We start from the raw sequence: 20,122 nt of genomic DNA, 5'->3' as shown, positions 1-20,122 counted from the left end.
GCTTGCGCATCCGTTTATACGTATTTCGGCCCAATAGGCCTCATCAGAACGGCTTTCGCAAAAGCTCTGGTTTCGATTTGGTTTCGAAAATTAGTCTACGATTTTATTTAGAGTTTGTTTTAAAACTGCGTGTATAAATAAATAAAGGGTCCAAACAACTATGAGTAATTAAATTATTAGATAAGAACGTCTTACTTATATGAAAATTCCAAAGCCAGTCTTTATACTGATTTATTTTAACTTTAATACCATTTATTTTTTAGGTTTTATGGAATGCTTTAGAACAAGTAGAGCTCAAGAGTGCAGTAGATGACTTACCAGCCGGTCTGGACAGCAAAATGGCAGAAGGAGGTTCTAACTTCAGTGTAGGTCAAAGGCAATTAGTCTGCTTAGCGAGAGCAGTAATCAGAAATAACAAAATACTAGTCTTAGACGAAGCCACAGCCAACGTTGATCCATATACTGATGGTTTGATTCAAAAAACAATAAGGAAAAATTTCAACAAGTGCACAGTATTAACCATAGCTCATAGAATAAACACAATTATGGATTCGGACAAAGTTCTAGTCATGGATGCTGGAAGAGTAGTAGAATTCGATCATCCATATAAACTTTTACAAATAGAAAATGGTGTTTTCTATTCCTTAGTTATGCAGACCGGAAAGGCTACAGCTAGAACTTTAGTGGCGATTGCCGAAGAAAATCAAACAATGAAAGACAAAAAGGAATGATATTAAAAATTGTAATATTTAAGATTTGCAGAATGCCAAGCAGAACAATTTTTACACTTATGTCTCAATATTTATATACTGATTGAATGAACATTTCCAAAGAATATTTCTACTTTAACACAGTATTTAAATTTTATTTTTTATTTAAAATTAACTTTAAGTTTAAATTAATTTTAAGTATTGAAACAAACAAAACAATAAAGTTTTTGTAAACCTTTTATTTTTATTACAAAAAATACTGAATAAAACACAACATAATATAGATTTGGGTAGTGGATAAAGTCTTAGAGAAATAGGGAGATAAAGATAGAGAGAGAAATAGAGAGAAAGATAAAGATATAATTCCAGAGAGTAAAATGTAATGGCATGTCTCGCAAAACAGAAAACCAAAAAGGGTATATTGATGGAAGGCAACCGTATATACGAATTTCTGACTTTTGGTTGTCTTCAGTATGGTGCAGCCCAGTATGGTGCAGCCAAGTTAGAAAAGTAGCATGTTATCTTGGGAAAGGATCATTACAGGAGCAATGCAATCAATTTGTGGCGTTAGAGTTAGATGATTTCTAGGGCAACGACTTTAGTTTCTTCATCTGTCAGTCTTTGGGATCGTATCATCAGGGTTATAATGATTTAATGTAGTTGTGCAAGTTATTGATGTGAATCGGCATGTAGGTATCTGTTGGTATGTGTGGGTTTTCGGTATACTGTTTGTCCTATGTGCCCGACTTCCTTCTTTATTATTAACATACCTAAAAATGTTACCATTATCCTACACAAGAAAGGGGATAAAACAGATATAAAAAACTACCGTCCTATAACACTCCTCATACTCCTCAATGTAATGTATAAACTCCTAACAAAAATTTTAACCAATAGATTGACTACAAAATTCGACGTATACCAGTCGCAACAACAAGCTGGTTTTACAAAGGGATTCAGCACAAGTGACCATTTAGTAAGTATGAAAATACTTATAGAACGAGCAAATGAATCCCAATTCCTCTGTATATGGCGTTCATAGATTTCGAAAAGGCTTCCGACAGTGTCGAATATTGGGTAGTGAAAAGTCCGAACAGATATACGGAACTAATAGCCAATATATATATATATATATATATATATATATATATATATATATATATATATATATATATATATATATATATATATATAAGGAAGCCAAAACTACAATTAAAGTATATGAACGAACAAAAGCAATACAAATAAATAGAGGCGTGAGACAGGGTGACACAATATCACCGAAGCTTTTCAATCAGGCTCCGGAAGATATTTTTAAAAGATTAGAATGTGAAGATAAGGGTATAAAAATTTGTGGACAACGCTTGAACCATCTAAGGTACGCTGATGACATCGCATTGATAACCGATAAAAAAGAAGAATTATTTGAAATGATGAAAGAACTGGACGTAGAAGCTGGAAAGATAGGCCTTAATATGAATTACAGCAAGACCAAAATCATAACAAATACAGATGAAGACATCACAATGAGGATCGGACAAGATGAAATAGAACAAGTTCAGGATTATATATATCTGGGTCAAACTATAAAACTTAACAAAGAAAACCAAACGGCAGAGATAAAAAGACGAGTTTGACTGATATGGGCGGCATTTGGTAAACTAAGGTATATTATTAAAAATAAAAGATATCCATAGCATCTTAAGACCAAAGTATACAATCAATGCGTACTCCCTGTTCTCATTTATGGTTCCCAAACATGGACATTTAAAAAGCAAATATTTACAAAATCATAAAAATCCAAAGAGCAATGAAAAGACAAATGTTTCACATAAGACTAATGGATAAAAAGAGAAACGAGTGGATAAGAGAGAAAACAAAAGTGAGGGATGTTAGACAAGAAGTTGCAAAATTGAAATGGAGATTTGTCGGATACAGTATAAGACAAAAAGAAGACCGATGGAACAAAATTCTTATAAGTTGGAGATCGTGGGAATATAAACGAAGCAGAGGAAGGTCCCAAATGAGATGGTAGATGATATCAAGAAGCACGTGGGCTCTAGGTGGATGACTGTAGCGACAGACAGAGAACAATGGAAGGGGATTGGGGAGGCCTATGTCCAAAGATGGACTAAAGAAGGCTAATTAGGCTAATTAATGGTAGTCTTCCTGGACTTTCTAATTATAAGAGAAGTATTGAGTATTTGAATATTTCTAATTAACACTATCAAACTTATCCAAGGTTTCTTGATGTCTTCATGACCTCGCCCAACTTGCCACCATTGCAATCGTTGCATGATCATGAAACACATCCTCATCGACTTGAAAACATTCACCAACCTCACCACCACCACCAAGCATTGGACTTGAATCCTACCTTTAAGAAAATGCTCAACAATATTACAGAGATTACAAAAACTATACAGTTTGTAAAAACTGCTCAGCTCTACCATTAACAACAAGATTTAGCCAGGTAGACATTGGTTATATAATTAATATTTGTTTTCTTTATTTAATACATATATACCTTTCTATTGAGAGTGTTCCTGTGTCATTGGCCTTAACTGTCGGAGTACTTTATGTAAATAAATAAAATAAAACCTAAATACAAAATGTCTAGTTATTTGGAAAAAAACGAAATTTTTATTAATGATAATGGGGAGATATTCAGATACACACATAGTTATACCGGACCATGTCCTATTTATGAAGAGAATTGCTTAACATTTTTTACCGGTAAGTTAATTGCTTTAAGAGTTGGTGATATTGTTCTTTTGACATTTCCTGAATTGGACTTAAAATTACAAGCGGTAATTAGAGATATTAATTTCTGATTTCAGACAGAACATTGAGAATTTTGAACAGTTTATAAAATAAAACATAAAATATTATAATAGACATTGTAACTTTAAAGTTGCAAACGTTTGGCGAATAAGACGTAAAGAGAAAATTATTGAAAACTTTTGAAAATATTAGTAGTCAAATAGTTTAGTAATAATTTAAAAGACCTTCATATGTCTAACGATATATAATTTATTTTCTTATAATTAATGAACCTTTTAGCAAATAGTTTATGCATTGTGTTGAAAATAAGTTCTGTAAAATTTTCAAAGGACATTTGATAATAATCGATTATTTCCAGGCCCGAATTGACCCGCCAGCCTACAGGCTGGTGCGTCTTTGTGAGCTATATATTGTAACGAAATATTTTGCCTACCACATAGGGCATTATTATAAGGGGTAGAAAATTGGGGACAGAAATTATTGGGGTCGAGATAGGGCAAGCAAAATAAACGAAACTGTGCGAACGGCACTCAGGGTTTATTTGGAGTAGCTGGGTCGTGGATAAGTGAATGAAACATTGGAATTGAATTGGGGCAACCACAAAAAAATTAAACAAAGGGGTACTTAAATGAATCTCCTGGACAAATGGGCAAACAAAACAACAAAAAGGACCTCTAGCTATTTAAAATGAAACGCCGCTTTGAGGAAACTTCCTGCTGGAAGAAAGAAAAGGTTCTTCCGTCCTAAATAACACAAAATAGAGGTTAGGAGACTTTTCTAAATAAATAAACAAAATGTTTAAGAGAAATAAGTTAAACATTTATTGTTGTCTCACCACAAACGGTTACAAATATAAATAGCACAAAAATACTATACACGCAACTGTGTCTAAACATTTATAAAATATTAACAGACTTTGTAGTAGTTGTGATTCTCCCCGTATATCAAGATTATAGCTTACAACCCGTACAAAAATACATCTGTGTTAAAAACTAATTTACAAGACCAGATATCTGGGAAATCACACCATAGGGGATGCATTCCATACACAATAATAGTCGAATTTTATCTTCGAACCAATACATATGTGTGTGTGTGTGTGTGTGTGTGTGTATGTGGGTTAAAGTTAAAGGTACCTGAGACACTTGGCATCGGTCCTCTGACCGAGAAAGTCGTTTTATGCAGTTGCGTTATGAATTTTGTGGTTCCTGTTGTTCGTCGGTGAACACATCTTTTGCGATAGCCGGGGTGCTATCTTTTCATTGGGTAAGGAACCATTAATCTATGTTGCTGCATATATCAAGTACGTGCATTTGGTATATTTATTTGGTATTTGTTTGGAACTTTATCGCATTTGTGCCGCGATCGCGATTGAACGTTGTCAATTTGACATTTTGAATTTGTTTTGTTTTATGTACTATTTACTGTATTCTTATTTTTTTGTATTTTGTCATTACCGATTATACTTTGAATTGAGTTTATTAATATTTGTATTTACGTTTAATATAATTCATATATGTTATTTTTGATTGCATTTTGTGTAACTTTATTAACAAGGTTTGTTCATTTTACCACGGATTAAGTACATTATTATATGTGCGCATATTTTTCACTCGTTAACGTCTAATATCAATTTATGCCTTATTTCTAATCATACTCAATCATACCAATCGAAATCTTAAATTTCTTTGTTGTTAATGTGTTTTTAAAACCTATTCATCGACATCTTTGTTTTGGTTTGTAAAGGGTTATCTTTTTGGTATTGTTTCATATTAACTAATATTTAAGTTTATATCCTTCTTTAGTTTATAATTGTATATTGGCTTATGTTTATTTATGTTTAATTTCTCCTCTTTTTAAAAATAGAGTTTTATACAGTCCACTGGCCTTCATTTTTTTTTTCTTTATTTGAATATACATACCCAATCCGAAAGGGGGAAACCAGCGAGTTCTAGATTGAACAGAATATCATTCCCTCCCCCTTCAGGATGACCCCAATTGTTATATTGAGGTCATCGTATGTGCAGAACGCAACAATTCTGTAGGCCCATAACTCGAAGGCTTCTAATCTGTCCGAAACATATTTCTTTAATGTCCAAGCCTCCAACCCATAAAATAATACGGAGAACACGTAGCATCTCAGAAGTCTTATCTTTAAAGAAATTGAATTGTCTCTGCTGCAAAGAACTTTTTTCAGTTTGTTGAAAGAATTTCTTGCCTGTCCTATTCTTGCCTTAATCTCTTCTGTGTACTCATTATTTTCGTTAATTATTGTACCCAGATATTTATATTTTTCAACTTTTTTAATTTGTTGTCCATGTATTGTTATGTTTTCTTGGCGCTGTTGGGCTTTTGTAATTACCATAAATTGTGTTTTTTTTTGTGTTTAGGGACAGTCCGTTTTCTTCACTGACTTCTTCCACTCTGTCAACCATTTGTTGTAAATCCTGAAGACCTTCCGCTAATAAAATAGTGTCGTCGGCAAACCGTATATTATTGATTGGTCGGCCACTTACTTTTATTCTTATAGTTAGTTCTTCTAGTGCTTCCTGGATTATTTCCTTTGAATACAAATTGAACAAAGTAGGAGTCAGGACAGAGCCCTGCCTGACGCCCCTCTTAATCTGTATTTCATTTGAAAAGACGTTTTTTACTTTTACCACAGCGATCTGATTATAATAGATAGCGCTAATGATCCTGATGTCTCTGATATCTAAGTTTTTCTTTTCAAGTAATTCGATAAGAAGGTTATGTCGAACCTTATCGAAGACTTTGTTATAATCCAAGAAACACATATATACTGGCTGATTAACATCCATGCACCTTTGCACAAGTACATTCACAGCGAACAGGGCTTCCCTCGTTCCCAGTGCATTTCTAAATCCAAATTGTGTGTCACTTATGTCCTGCTCAAGTTTGTTGTGTATTCTCGGTGTATAATTTTTAAAAATATTTTGAGCGTATGACTCATTAAACTTATTATCCGGTGGTCTTGGCATTCTTTTGCATTTGTTTTTTTTGATAATGTTATGAATGCTGACATCAGCCAATCTGTGGGAATGATTCCTGTACTGTATATTGTATTGAATAAGTCGACCAATATTCCAATTTGCTGTTCTTCTATTAACCGTATTATGTCTACAGGTATTTCGTCAGGACCTGTTGCCTCGTTGTTCTTTATTCGCTTTATTGCCTCTAATACCTCATCTTTTGTTATGTCTGGACCGTTGTTGAACTTTTACTGCTCTAGTACTATCTCAGTCCGTTCGTCTTTAAATAGTTCTTGAATATATTCCTGCCATCTTTTAAGCCTTTTACCGACGTCTATAATTATTTTGTCGTTTTTATCCAGCAGTATGTTTGATTTTTTCTTAATATTAGTACCTGTTATTTCCCTAATTTTTTTATGAAGCTTTAAGTTATCATGTTTCTCTACCAACTGTTCAATCTCTTCGCATCTGTCACTATACCATTTTTCCTTTGCATTTCTAATCTTTCTCTTTATTTCTGTGTATAATATTATACATGTTTTTGTCTTTGGTTTTATAAGATTTCCTTGCTTCCATGAGATCCAGAATCTCATCGGTCATCCATTCATATTTGTTCTTGATTAGCTTAGGTGTTAGTGTTGTCTCACATGTGCGTATAAGAGCACCTTTTAACCTATGTCATTTCCTGTTCGTATCTTCAGTAGAAAGAATTTCTATTTTGGTTAGCTCTTCTTTAATTTTTAGTGTTACAATTGTTACTGGGCTATAAATTGTAGCGGAAATAAATCATTACAAATAAAGAAATATCTTTAAGTAAAACTATCCATAGAGGTTAACATTTTTCTAAAAAAATAAAACAAACTAATGCCAAAAAATAAAACTAACTGTCAGATGTCAATACTTGAATTTTAAAACTGAGAATAATTATGACAGCTATGACCACGCCCTAACACATATAATTTTAATTATTACAATTTCTTTAAATTATGAAAGCAATTATTAGGAAAAAAATGTCTATCTTTTTCTTTTACAAATCAACACAAACGTTACTTGGATTGCACTAAAGTTACTTTAAATTTTCTGGGGTTAGGAACTGAAATTTAAACTATACTCTCTGCCACGCGAAAAAATTCATCTCCATACTGTGAAAGATGCTCTGAGACGGCTGCTTAGGACATTGAAATCTGAGGTTGAAACTGGCACATTGGACACATCCTGGAAACGGCTTCTTAAAAAAACTGGAACCATCCTGGTTATGTTTACAAGTTGTTGTAAGTGACACAAATATCTTAGATACTTAGAGACATAGAAATAGTGACTACTCTTCCAAAACTGACACTTTATATAAAGTATAATTTACTTTTACCAACGAATTTGCTGGCTTCTTGACCGACTCAAATAAACATGTGTGCTTATTTTGGCCACCCTTTCAAACCTCACTTTTGACCTTCGATCTAATACCGGCCGGCTTCCAGTCTTGCGTCCCACCTCTCCTACCGCGTTCTCGCCGAGGAACAGGCCAAAAATCTTCATGCTTTGTCAAACATGCTTTAAATTATATCGTAAAATAACCTTGAATAATTCCCATTGCCAGATATTCCCAGATAAAATCTTAAAACTAACGCATACAAATAAATCTAACCATATTTAACGTCGTATAAACCATATTTAACCTTTTCAATAAATGTATGTGTGGAGACCAGGAAATTCCTAAAGATTGGAATAAATCTTATATAAGCTCCATATATAAGAGAGGGAATAAAAGGGACTGTTCCAATTATAGAGGTATTAGTGTGACGAGCTCACTTTCGTCAGCGAAAATAACAAAGCGGCTTTCGTACCGGGAGATCCTGCCTTGATAATATATTTATCCTACGACAAATAATTGAAAAGCGTATCGAAAGAAGTAGAGAGACCCATTTGGTATTTATAGACCTTGAGAAAGTATATGATAGTGTCCCGTTAAAGAAAATGTTTGAGGTCCTCGAAAGGTCCGGATTGGATTCGACGTATATCCGAGCGATATATAAATTGTACGAAAATGCAGTTAGTTGTGTAAAAATTGGAACCAGAACCTCAAATGAATTTAAAGCACTAAAGGCCTAAAGCAAGGATGCTGTTTGTCACCGACACTCTTTAAAATATACGTCCAAGAAGCATTGAGGAATTGGAGAAATAAATGTAGATTTATGGGCATCGAAGTGGGACAAGAAACTCTGTATACATTGTTATTTGCAGATGATCAGGTGGTGGTTGCAACCGATGAGGAAGATATAAATTATATGAATCGAAAATTATTTAAGGAATATGCCAAATGGGGGCTTACTGTAAACATAAGCAAAACAAAATATTTAAAAATTGGAGGAAATACCACAGATCTGAGGCTTGAAAACGCAGTTATAAATGGCTGCAACCAGTATAAATATCTAGGAAGCATCATATCAGCAGATGGCAGAGTTAAGATAGATGTACAAAACCGAATAACCCAAGCGAAAAAATGCATCCAAATAATGAATTCATTACTGTGGTATAATAAAATAAAGATGCATACCAAACTTCGCGTATACAGAGCAATTGTAGAACCAATTATCACATATGGTGCTGAATGTTGGACGATGACAAAGAATAAACGAGATAAAGTAGACGTTGTGGAAATGGATTATCTTAGAAGGTCATGTCGAGTTTTGACAATGGAAAGAATCAGGAATGAGGAAATACGAAACCGTACAGGAATTAGAGATACTCTTTCAGATAGAATACAAGGAAGGCAATTACAATGGTATGGTCACGTGATGAGAATGGAGGAGGAGCGGTGGCCAAAGAAAGCCTTAATGTATGTTCCGCTAGAAAGAAGGAAAAGGGGAAGACCACTTAATTCCTGGAGAAGAGAAATTACAAAAACAATGCAATCTAGAGGCTTAGAAGAGGGAGATTGGAGAGATAGGAAAAGATGGAGGCTGAAATGCGGGAAGCGGCAATCGCCGTAGGACCCCCGTTATATGATGATGATTTAACGTCGTAGTTACAAACTGGAATTTGCAATTTTTTCCTTTATATCCAACGTAAACAGAGAATTGGGGAAATATTTATACTCGGGCCAGGGACGTACTAGAAAATTTTTATACCTTAAATATTAAATAGTTTAAGGGATTTTCTGCATGGCACAATCTAAATATATACATATATTATACATCCATACATCTAACAATTTTTGAACCTTGACCCATAGATGGCGCAGCTACTAATCCCCTAAATTTTCCCGGTTTCGCCGTTTGATTAATTCATTGTTGCAAATATCAGTTGAGTGCGCTGTTTGCAAATTATAACTCGTATCAAGTATTAGATAATTAAAGGCTAGCGTACATAGCTCGAAAATGCACCCAAGCTTCTAAGTTAATAGTTTTACTGGCCTGAACCCTCGGGAATGAGGGAAGGTGATGCAGTTGCACTATCCATAGCTGAAATGGATCGGAGCAGAGGTATGCCCACAAAGCTAGAGGGAAATACCTTTTTAAATAAATGCAAATAAATGTTTACTAAAACTAAGAATCTGCAAATAAAGTGTTAATTAGTCTTAAAACTAAGAATCTGTAAGAGAAAGTTATTAGTTTTCACACCAAGACTAATTAATGAAAAAAAAAAATGAAAAAAAGTGAAATTTCTACCAAGTCGATTTCGTCCAAAATGTGATAGAAGTGTTAGTTGTGGTGACTTTGGGACGAATCTACAAACACATGTAACGAAATATCAACACAAAGCAAGTTATTGGAAATTTTCGACTATCGGAAATTTCTTAAGTTGATGAGACCTAAAATGTAGAAAAATATTCCAAGTTACTTTTTATACCAAAATATTTCAAAGTCAATAAAGAAAAATAAAATACTACAAATATTTCAAAGTCCCTAAAAGAGAAATAAAATATTAGAAATATTTCAAAGTCCCTAAAGGAAAAGAAATAATTTGTCAGAAATTATCTTAAGATATATTATAAAATTCTTCTAGACGGCCCTGACAGTAGCATGATTATACCACGTTTTAAACCCCCTTGTTATTTTTCAATTTTTTAATGTAAAATACGGAACAAAAATTTGATATCCTTAAATACCATCAACAAACAATAGTGCAGTGTTAATGCCAATCGACTCAACCCGACGTGAGTAACAAAAAACCTTTATATAAGATAATACAATAGTAAATATAACCTATACAATTCGAATCAAGTTCAACCTATTGGTTTTATCTACTGGTTTTTTGGAACCGTTCGGAACTGATCCACGCCGGTTCTTTGGCCGGTGACAGGACCGGACCTGCGACAACGCGGGAAACAAAATAAAAATGACTTCAATTAACAACATGACTACTTCTACTTCAAATACACCAAAAAATACTTATTCCAATGTAGTAAATACGTTCAAACACCCAACAGAGGACCAAGCAGTAGTACTCTCCAGTATCGAAGGCATCAAAATCCACAATTACATCGTAGCAATTGGAGCACTGGTTGGTCCACGTAACGTCTTGTTTGCATCTAGAATTCCAAATAACAGAATATGTATCTACCTCTCTACCAAAAACATAGTCGATATGCTTCTTCATTCCTACAAATATATTAATATAAATGAGTCAGAAATAGAGATAAGAAGATTAATCACACCAGCACAACGACTTGTAATTTCTAACGCATGTCCTTTAATTCCAAACAATATCATTGAAGCAGAATTACAAAAATTAGGCATCACTGCAGTTTCCAAGATGACTTTCCTAAGAGCGGGTATAGCAGAAACCGAATATAGCCACGTCCTAAGCTTCAGACGGCAAGTATTTATTTCGCCCCTCCATTCTTGACTCCTTCAATGTATTCCACAATAAAACTTATCGTTTATTCCTCTCTATTGATGGACTAAACTGCTCTAAGTGCAAGACTATTGGACATAACGATACTGATTGTCCCATCAAAACAACTGCTAACTCCTCAAGCGTACCCTCAGAAACCTCTCCAAATACGACACCTGAAATAGATGATAAAGATCCTAAAACACAACAAAACATGGAAACGAACGCCAGCATAACTGAAACTATAGAAAACGCAAGTCAACCCTCCTTACCAAAAGAAACAATATCATCAAATCTAAATAATATTAATAATCCTGCTGAAACTGTAACTCTGCAACCTTCAGTTAATATTAATAAACAACTTACTCAAGTATCTACTCAAGTTAAAAGACAAATCTCATTATCACCTGATATCGACCAAAATAACCCAGAAACAGACTCACAAATCTTTATTCCTCCTATCACACATAAACTAAAAAAACCTAAAAAACAAACTAAAACCTCTAACGACGACATTATTTGTTCTCTAGAACTGATAAAAGACAAAATTGAAAACCGATCACCCCCATTCATATTAAATTTTAATGAAATATGCAACTTTCTAGTTAATACTCTTCATGCTAAACATCCTGAAACTATCTCAAAGAACTACTTAAATGAACCTTCCGAATTAACCAATATCCTTAACTTTATTCATTGTTACTCTCACAACTCTAAATTAAAAACAAGATTACCAGATTAAAGGAAAAACTTAACCCCACTCACACATCTTCAACGGAAGAGACTGAAAAATCCGTTGGATAAATCACTAATCCTTCAATGGAACCCAAATGGGTATTTCGCTCACCTCGAATCACTCAAACTATTAATTCAAAAATATTCTCCACTAATACTGTGTATACAAGAAACTCACTTCAAAGAGAATTCTATAACAAACCTAAAAAATTATACTCCTGAACCTGAACAAATTAAAAGATGTCATAGAAATTGTCGGCACCACCTTACCACTCCCACTCAAACGTTGTGAACAAATGATAATAACTCGACTACGATTAGGACATACTATACCAACCTATATTCACTTAATAAATAAAGAAGCCATCCCTTTCTGCCACAACTGCAAGACACAAATCACTATCACTGTGAAACATATTCTGTTAGAATGCAAAACATACACCCAAGAAAGAAGAAAAATAACCTCTCTACCAACATGAAGGATCTACTAAGCTGCCAGTTCAACGAAGTGCTGAAATATTTGAAAGACATTAAATTTTACAATATTTAATAGAATATATTTAAGTTATGAGATTAACATTTTCACAACCAGAGGGCACAAGAAGCAGAGGACGACCACAAATGAGATGGATTGATGATGTGGAAGAAGACCTACAGATTCTAGGGGTTAGAAGATGGAGGGAAGTTGCCAGGAATCGACAGGAGTGGCGACTTCTTTGTGAGCAGGCCAAGATCCACAACGGATTGTCGAGCCACTTATGATGATGATGATGATATTTAAGTTATATATACATTGTAAGAAATTGTATACTTGTAATTTGTGTTTGTACCCCCTGCTAATAACTCTTAGCAGTTGATGCAGGGTCATTTTTGTTTAAATAAAAAAAAAAATTCTTTCAAGTTCCGTTCAGAAACTTAGATAATCTGAAAGAGAAATAATTTTACAAAATTATCCTAAGTCTAAATTCGTCGAAAAATACCAAATAAATAAATATGAAAAATGATTCTAAGTTTGTTTATAAAGTTACAAAAAAATTTGAAAGAGAAATTAAAATAACAATAATTTACGAAATTATGCTAAGTTAAAATTCCCTGAAAATATCGAATAAATCAAATAAGAAACTATTCTAGTTCGTTTAAGAACTTAGAAAAAACTTAAGAAAAATCCTGAAAGAAATAACCACATAATTCAAATTATCCTAAGTTATTTAAATCAGAAATAAATATCTTACCAAAATTTTCCAAGTCGAAAATACCCTGAAAATAGAAGAAAAATATGAAATCGTACGAAACGACGATTTAATTCAAAATAAAATATTTCAAGAGAAATATCCTAAAAAATAAAAGTCAAAAAAGCTGAAATAAATACAATTTAAATATAAATTAGACTAAGTCTCGCTAGAGAACTTAGAAAAATCCTGAAATAAAAGGATAGTGGTTAAGTGCAATAAAAGCTGAGTTTCTGGGAACTAAATCAACCATAAGGTCTCTAATGCCAAGAAGGCTGGTTTTGCGGAGCCCTGTCCAGACCAGAACGAATTTTTGGCCATCATCATTATCATCCAATGTTCATTCTCGATAGGATAGGATAGGGATTTTTATTTCGATAGGAGAGAATGTTTGTTGTACCCGTTTAGGGTCGGTTGATCCTCTTCAGGCTTGAGTTTGAATTTGATTTTTAATGGTATACTCAGCAAACAGTCCCAAAAACCGCCGGTGTTTTACCACTTTTCTTCTTCTTCTGTGGGGTTGTCGTCGCTATTGTCAGCCAGTGAACCAGGGGCGAAAGGGTTTGTCTGGATTGATGTTCTTTCCAGATTGAATGTGTTGGTTTTCGAGCTAGATACGACTAGGCCAGGTCTCTAGTGACCATTGGTCCTGTGCAGTCTAATTTTTGTGCGCCTTTACTTATATGAAATTAAGTAGGTCAAGTGCTTCATGGCGCTCTGCCATTGGAGCTTGCACGACAGCCAATGCTCAATTTCGGGCAATACCATTGGCTGCAATTATCGTTGCAATTCGACCAATCGTAAAGCCGGAATTGAGTTTCAAGTTCGGGCAATACTATTGGCTGCAATAATGGGTGCAATTTGACCAATCGTAAAGCCGGAATTGAGCTATTGGCGACAATAGCTTAGATGTTACATGCGGTGCCCTCAAAAAACATTTCAACATTTCGGGTGCCGGAAGTACCATCATCTGGATTTTTTATAATATAGGAGTGTTTCATCCCATAATCGTACTAAAATATACAGGTTCAATTTTCTATGCTCGCTAACTTCATTAGACATATAGGAGTGGGTCAGGACTGTTGAACCGCAGAATCTAACGTAATAGGCCAATTAAGTTAGTTTTTTACTCGACACAACTTGATAGATGGGTTTTTCAGTTAAAATGTGTACTCGTAGTATGAGATATTAGAGAGTTTTTAGGGCCTCTACTTTGTAATGTACGGTAAATATAAAACGTTATACTTGTCATGCGCATTAAGTAGGAAATAGGAGATAACGCTTTTACTTAAAATCTGCATTTGACAAACGTAACCTATAATATAAAAGTTCTATAACCTATTTTATTTGAATTATTTGCCATATTGGAAGAATATATTGAAAATATATATTGAAAATATATTATAACGACGAAAAACGGAGAACTAATAGATCACAATTTGATAACAGGGGAACACGTAATAGAATAGTCTTTAACAAGTTGATCGTAGATCATACTAAGCGTTTCTTTGAATAGAAATTATAAACTGCTCTTCTAATTACCTCAGCATCTTTTTCATTTACTGCTTTATATATAGAAAAGTCACTTTGCTTTTTACGAGGTTGAATTCTATCTGTAACAATTTTCCATAGTGTTTTATATGGCATCCTTGTCAATCGAGATGTTGCCTTGATGAGAAATTTGCCGTCTTCTGGATTTGGATTATCTTCCTTTACTGTTTGATAAACATTCCTAATTATTTTTTTGGCATCATCAGAATGTAAACGTGTTTCACACTTAGCACTAGCTTCATCGATTCCTAACATTTTACTTGAATAGTCATAACCTAACCATCGAACTAAATGCAAGAATGTACAAATGTCAAACTTAAATATGTTTGCCCCCTTTCATAATGTTTTATAAATTACGTTTTCTAGATAAATTAATGATAATTAATTATACCTAAATACCTATCATTATTTTGGCTTTACAACCCTATGTGGGTCCTAGCCTCCCCAAGAATTTTTCTCCAGTCGTCCCTATCCATCGCCTTCCTCCGCCAAGCACGTATTTCCATATTTCTCATGTCTTCATCGATGTTATCTAGGAATCTTGTTCTGGGTCTTCCTCTTCTTCTTTGACCAATAGGTCTATCAAGGAGCGTTTTTCTAGCTGGGTCGGTTTGCTCCATCCGCATAACATGGCCTACCCACCTCAGATGTCCTATCTTTATGTGTTTTACGATATCTGGTTCCTGGTATATCCTATAGAGTCCGAAGTTGTATCGTCTTCTCCAGACACCATTTTCATTTACCGCTCCATAGATGCGCCTTAGTATTTTTCTTTCGAAACATACTAACATGTTTTCATTGCTTTTTGTTAAAGTTCAGGTTTCTGAACCATATGTTAGGACTGGGCGTATTATTGTTTTGTAGAGTTTTACTTTTGTATTTCATGATATAACTGTAGATTTAAAAAGGAGATTAAGCCCAAAATATCATCTATTAGCCGTGCAAATTCTGCGGTTTATCTCTGCGGTAGTGTCATTTTCAGTATTGACGAGCGTTCCCAGGTATACAAATTCGTTAACTGCTTCGATGACGTCATTTTCTATAACAAGTGGCCGTAGTGTTTGTGGTTGCGTACCTATTTTCATGTATTTTGTTTTGTTGGTGTTTATTATTAAACCCATTTTTGTAGCCGCTTCCTTTAATTTTTTCGTTTTCCGTTCTCCCAAAAATATTGATATCATCAGCATATGCTAAGATTTGCACAGATTTGTTATATATTGAACCGGTATTTGTGATTTGTGACGTACGTATTACTTTTTCCAGAGCTAGATTGAATAGTATACAGGAGAGTGGGTCTCCCTGACGTAGCCCGTTATTTGTTTTAAAAGGTTCAGAGAGTTCCCCCTGGATTCGTACTTTGCATTCAACTTTTTCAAGGGTTAGTTTGGTTAAACTTACCAACTGATTTGGTACTCCTAGGTCTATCATTGCTCTAAACAATTCTCTTCTATTTACAGAGTCGTAGGCTGCCTTGTAGTCTATAAATATGTGGTGCGTGTCTACACCGTATTCCAGTGTTTTCTCTAGAATTTGTCTTAGGGTTGAAATCTGATGAATTGTTGATTTACCACCTCTGAAACCAGCCTGGTATTGTCCTATTATTCGCTCTGCATATGGTGCCATACGATGGCATAGTATATTGGAGAATATTTTATACGCTGCATTTAGGAGCGTAATTCCTCGATAGTTAGAGCATTCAAAGATATCACCCTTTTTGTGTATGATGCAAAGTATTCCAATATTCCAATCATTGGGAAGGGACTTCTGTATCCATATTTCTTTTATAAGCTGCTGTAGGGCTATTATGATATCGTGGCCACCTTCTTTATATAATTCCGCTGGGAGATTATCTATTCCGGGTGATTTGTTTCTGGCTAGTTTGTTTACAGCGTCTTTAACTTCCAGGATCGTTGGTGGATCCTCCTCCCTCTCGTCTGCTCCGCTTACCTCGCAGCTTTCGTCTTCCGGGTTTTCTTCTTCCTCTATATTAAGTATCTGGTTAAAATATTCCGTCCATCGGTTTAGTACGTCTGTTCTTGTTGTTAAGAGATCGCCATTTAAACTTCTACATTGATTTGTGTTTGCCTTAAATTCTTTTCTGTTGATGTTAACTTTCTTATAGAATGTTCTGAATTCTTTCTCTCTGTTGAGGTTTTCTATATATTGAAGTTCCTTTTTTAAGTGGTTTCGTTTCTTCATTCTGTGTATTTTCTTTTCTTCTCTTCTCTTTGTCTGGTAATTCTCTATACTTGTTCTAGTTCGGCGGGTAAGCATTTTTGCATAGGCTTCATTTTTTTTCTGTGTTGCGTCTTTGCATTCATCGTCAAACCAGTGATTTTTTCGGGTACAAGTTTCTGTTCCTATTTCATCTTGTGCTGCTGACTCAATATCTTCCCTTATCCTGTTCCAGAATGAGTCTATATCTCTCTGGTCTTCTTCGCCTAGACTTTGATTCCTTAACCTATTGGTAACATTTTCCCAGTACTGTTTTGCAACAGTTGCATCTCTCAGCTTCTGTACATTCCATTTCTTTCTATTTATTTCTTTTTCTTTGTTGGAGTTTGAAATTCTAGCCCTTAGTGTTGAGATCACTAAACAATGGTCTGAGTCTATGTTTGCGCCTCTATAACTTCTGCAGTTTATTATGTCCGTTCCGTGTCTTGAATCTATTAAGATGTGATCAATCTGACTAGTTGTTCTTAAATCAGGGGAGGTCCAGGTTACCTTGTGTATATTCTTGTGTTCAAAATAGGTGCTAGCGACGGTCATGTTCAGTGCTGCTGCTAAGTTTATCAGTCGTAATCCATTATCGCTACTTATGTTGTGTAGGCTATGCCTTCCTATAGTCGGCATAAAAACATGCTCTCGTCCTATTCTTGCATTCATGTCACCTAGCACTATTTTAATGTCAGTTTTGGGGCATCTTCTGTAGGCTTGTTCTAGGTCTTCGAAAAACTGTTCTTTAATGTCTTCTAGTTTGTCGTCGGTCGGGGCATGTGCATTAATTAAACTGTAATTAAAGAATTTACCTTTTAAGCGTAAATAGCACATTCTTTGACTATAGGCTTTAAAATCAATAACTAGGCCTTTTGTTCTTTGGTTTACTATAAATCCCACTCCATCTATGTGTTGGTTTTCATTGCAGCTGTAATATATGGAGTGGGTTCTCTTATCAAGAATGCCTGTTCCCGTCCATCGCATTTCCTGCAGTGCCAAAACATCTACTCTGTACATGTTCACTATGTCTAGTAGAGATGCGAGTGCTCCAGCTCGGTACAGGGTTCGGGTGTTCCATGTTCCTAATCTTAATTCCATTTTTCGTTTGCAGTGTCGTCGTCGTAAGTTCCGTCCGGCTAATAGTCCTTGAGGTTCCGTAACATATGATTTTTACAGGAAGAGGTTGTTAGCCTCTAGCCTAACCCCCAACCTGGAGGGCCAGGGACTCTGTTGGGTTGCCATGCCAGTCTGTTTTGGTTCACGGGTGGTATTGGTACCTAAATACCTATTACCACGAGAATTATAATGTGTAAAGCTATAGAATAATAATAAGAGGTATACTTTATCTTTAACTAATATACTTGCTAATGATTTTTTAATTTTTTTTATTTAAAGGTAGAAAGCTTCATTACCGAAAGTAAATTTTATTTAAAGTGAAAACGGCATAGAACTAATAATATTCTAACTCCATATAATTGTAGGAATGAGCCCGTTAAACACGAAAATTGTTGGTGATCGTTAATAATAATTGATTCCAAGCAACTTAATTTCAGATAAGTAAATCAGATTAGTAAGCAAAGATGACTAATTCGTGTACAGCAAAATTTTTTTAATACGAAGCATTGTGTAGAAATTTTAATTTTAACAATATATTTGCACTATGATAGGTAACGAGTCAGTTCTGTAAATAATATAAATTCCGGTCCTAGTAAGCTGTTATAAAATTATTGCTACCCGTGGCAAAGACAATTGAGGGATTAGTAACATCAATAGGTGTTGTTCCTTATTATAATACTGCGGTCGACTGGGGCTTCCCACCAGCCTCAGGCCAAATTTCTTATATCTTGAACCAAACTATACCTATTACATTGTCATCGAATGCCATAGTCTGTGGGCTAGTGCGCATTTCGATGCGCATCGCCCCGCCTCGAATTTTCCCATTGGCTCTTGACCTGGAAATCCCTATTTATCGCCCAAACGGTACATATAAATATTGGCGATTTTCAGGTCAGCCCCTCACGGGCCCTCCGAGAACTTAGTGCTCTTGAGGCGCTGCTTCCTGCTGTTCCAATTATACTCTGTGGCTGAGATATTATTCAACTACAATCTGATGTTTTATTTCGACCTATATTTTTGTCATGTAAGAAATATCTTGTCTTTTTCAAGACAAGCCTTCAGAAGACCACGACCTGATGCTTTATTTCGACTTGGTGTACCTTTGTCATGTAAGAAATATCTTGTCTTTTTCAAGACAAGCCATCAGAAGACCATACCCAGTAAATGGACTTGGGTAGAGGAGCTCTCAACTGCGATATTCGAAGCCCTCTACAGAGCAACCGGAGATAACAGAAGGTGTATAGACCCGTATTTGTTCCCCCGAGGTGACAACATCAACACACTGTAAATATTATTTTATATTTAATTATATATTTTTTTATAAATTGTTTATTTACTTATTAATCACTATATTTAAAGAATTTTTTAAGCTGCTTCAAATGTAGTTATACTATGCTTTAAATGTTGACGCACGGGTAAAAAGAACCATGTACTCAACTGTGTATTTTTTTTAGATTATTTCTATGTACAACTAACAAAGGCGCACCTGTTAGCGGGCCAGTGGCTAAATGGTCAGTCCAACCCTGGAATAAACCAATTACTATAAATGCACTTTTAAAATTTTACAGACCTTACCTAATATTTTCAACATAATGCACAAGACATTCGGTCAATTCATTATAATAAAAGAGAGAAATACTTCATGGTTAGACATATGAAGGCCTTTTAATATAAAATAGACATAAATGAATGTCTTAAATCTATTATATAAATATGGGGACATTTTTGGTCCATTTCCCTACAAAAACAATGTTTCTAAAATCTTTTACTTGATATTATGGATAATACTATGCACATCATTTTTATACGATCAGTATGCCGATTTTGGGACATTCCGATTGGTTACGTTTACGGAATATACACACCTTGTGTTCAGAAGTATGCACGTTAGTACCTTTCTGACATTTAATATCTGTTACGTATATGATAAAATACGATATCAAAGTATGTGGGAAAA

The 20,122-nt window shown here is 34.6% G+C and overlaps 1 protein-coding gene across 2 annotated transcripts in view; it reads left to right on the top strand.

The window, feature by feature from the left end:
* The window catches only part of LOC140449790 (probable multidrug resistance-associated protein lethal(2)03659), a 70,000-nt gene extending 69,052 nt beyond the window's left edge, over positions 1 to 948 (top strand). For both annotated transcript variants that reach the window (XM_072543143.1, XM_072543144.1), the window contains exon 11: positions 264 to 948. In XM_072543143.1, the coding sequence (XP_072399244.1) occupies positions 264 to 731 (468 nt within the window). In that variant the 3' untranslated portion in view covers positions 732 to 948. The remainder of the gene's footprint in view (positions 1 to 263) is intronic.
* The last annotated feature ends 19,174 nt before the right edge of the window (positions 949 to 20,122 follow it).

Source organism: Diabrotica undecimpunctata, chromosome 9 (genome assembly GCF_040954645.1).
Source record: "Diabrotica undecimpunctata isolate CICGRU chromosome 9, icDiaUnde3, whole genome shotgun sequence".
Taxonomy (NCBI): domain Eukaryota; kingdom Metazoa; phylum Arthropoda; class Insecta; order Coleoptera; family Chrysomelidae; genus Diabrotica; species Diabrotica undecimpunctata.
This window is presented reverse-complemented; position numbering and strand designations above follow the sequence as displayed.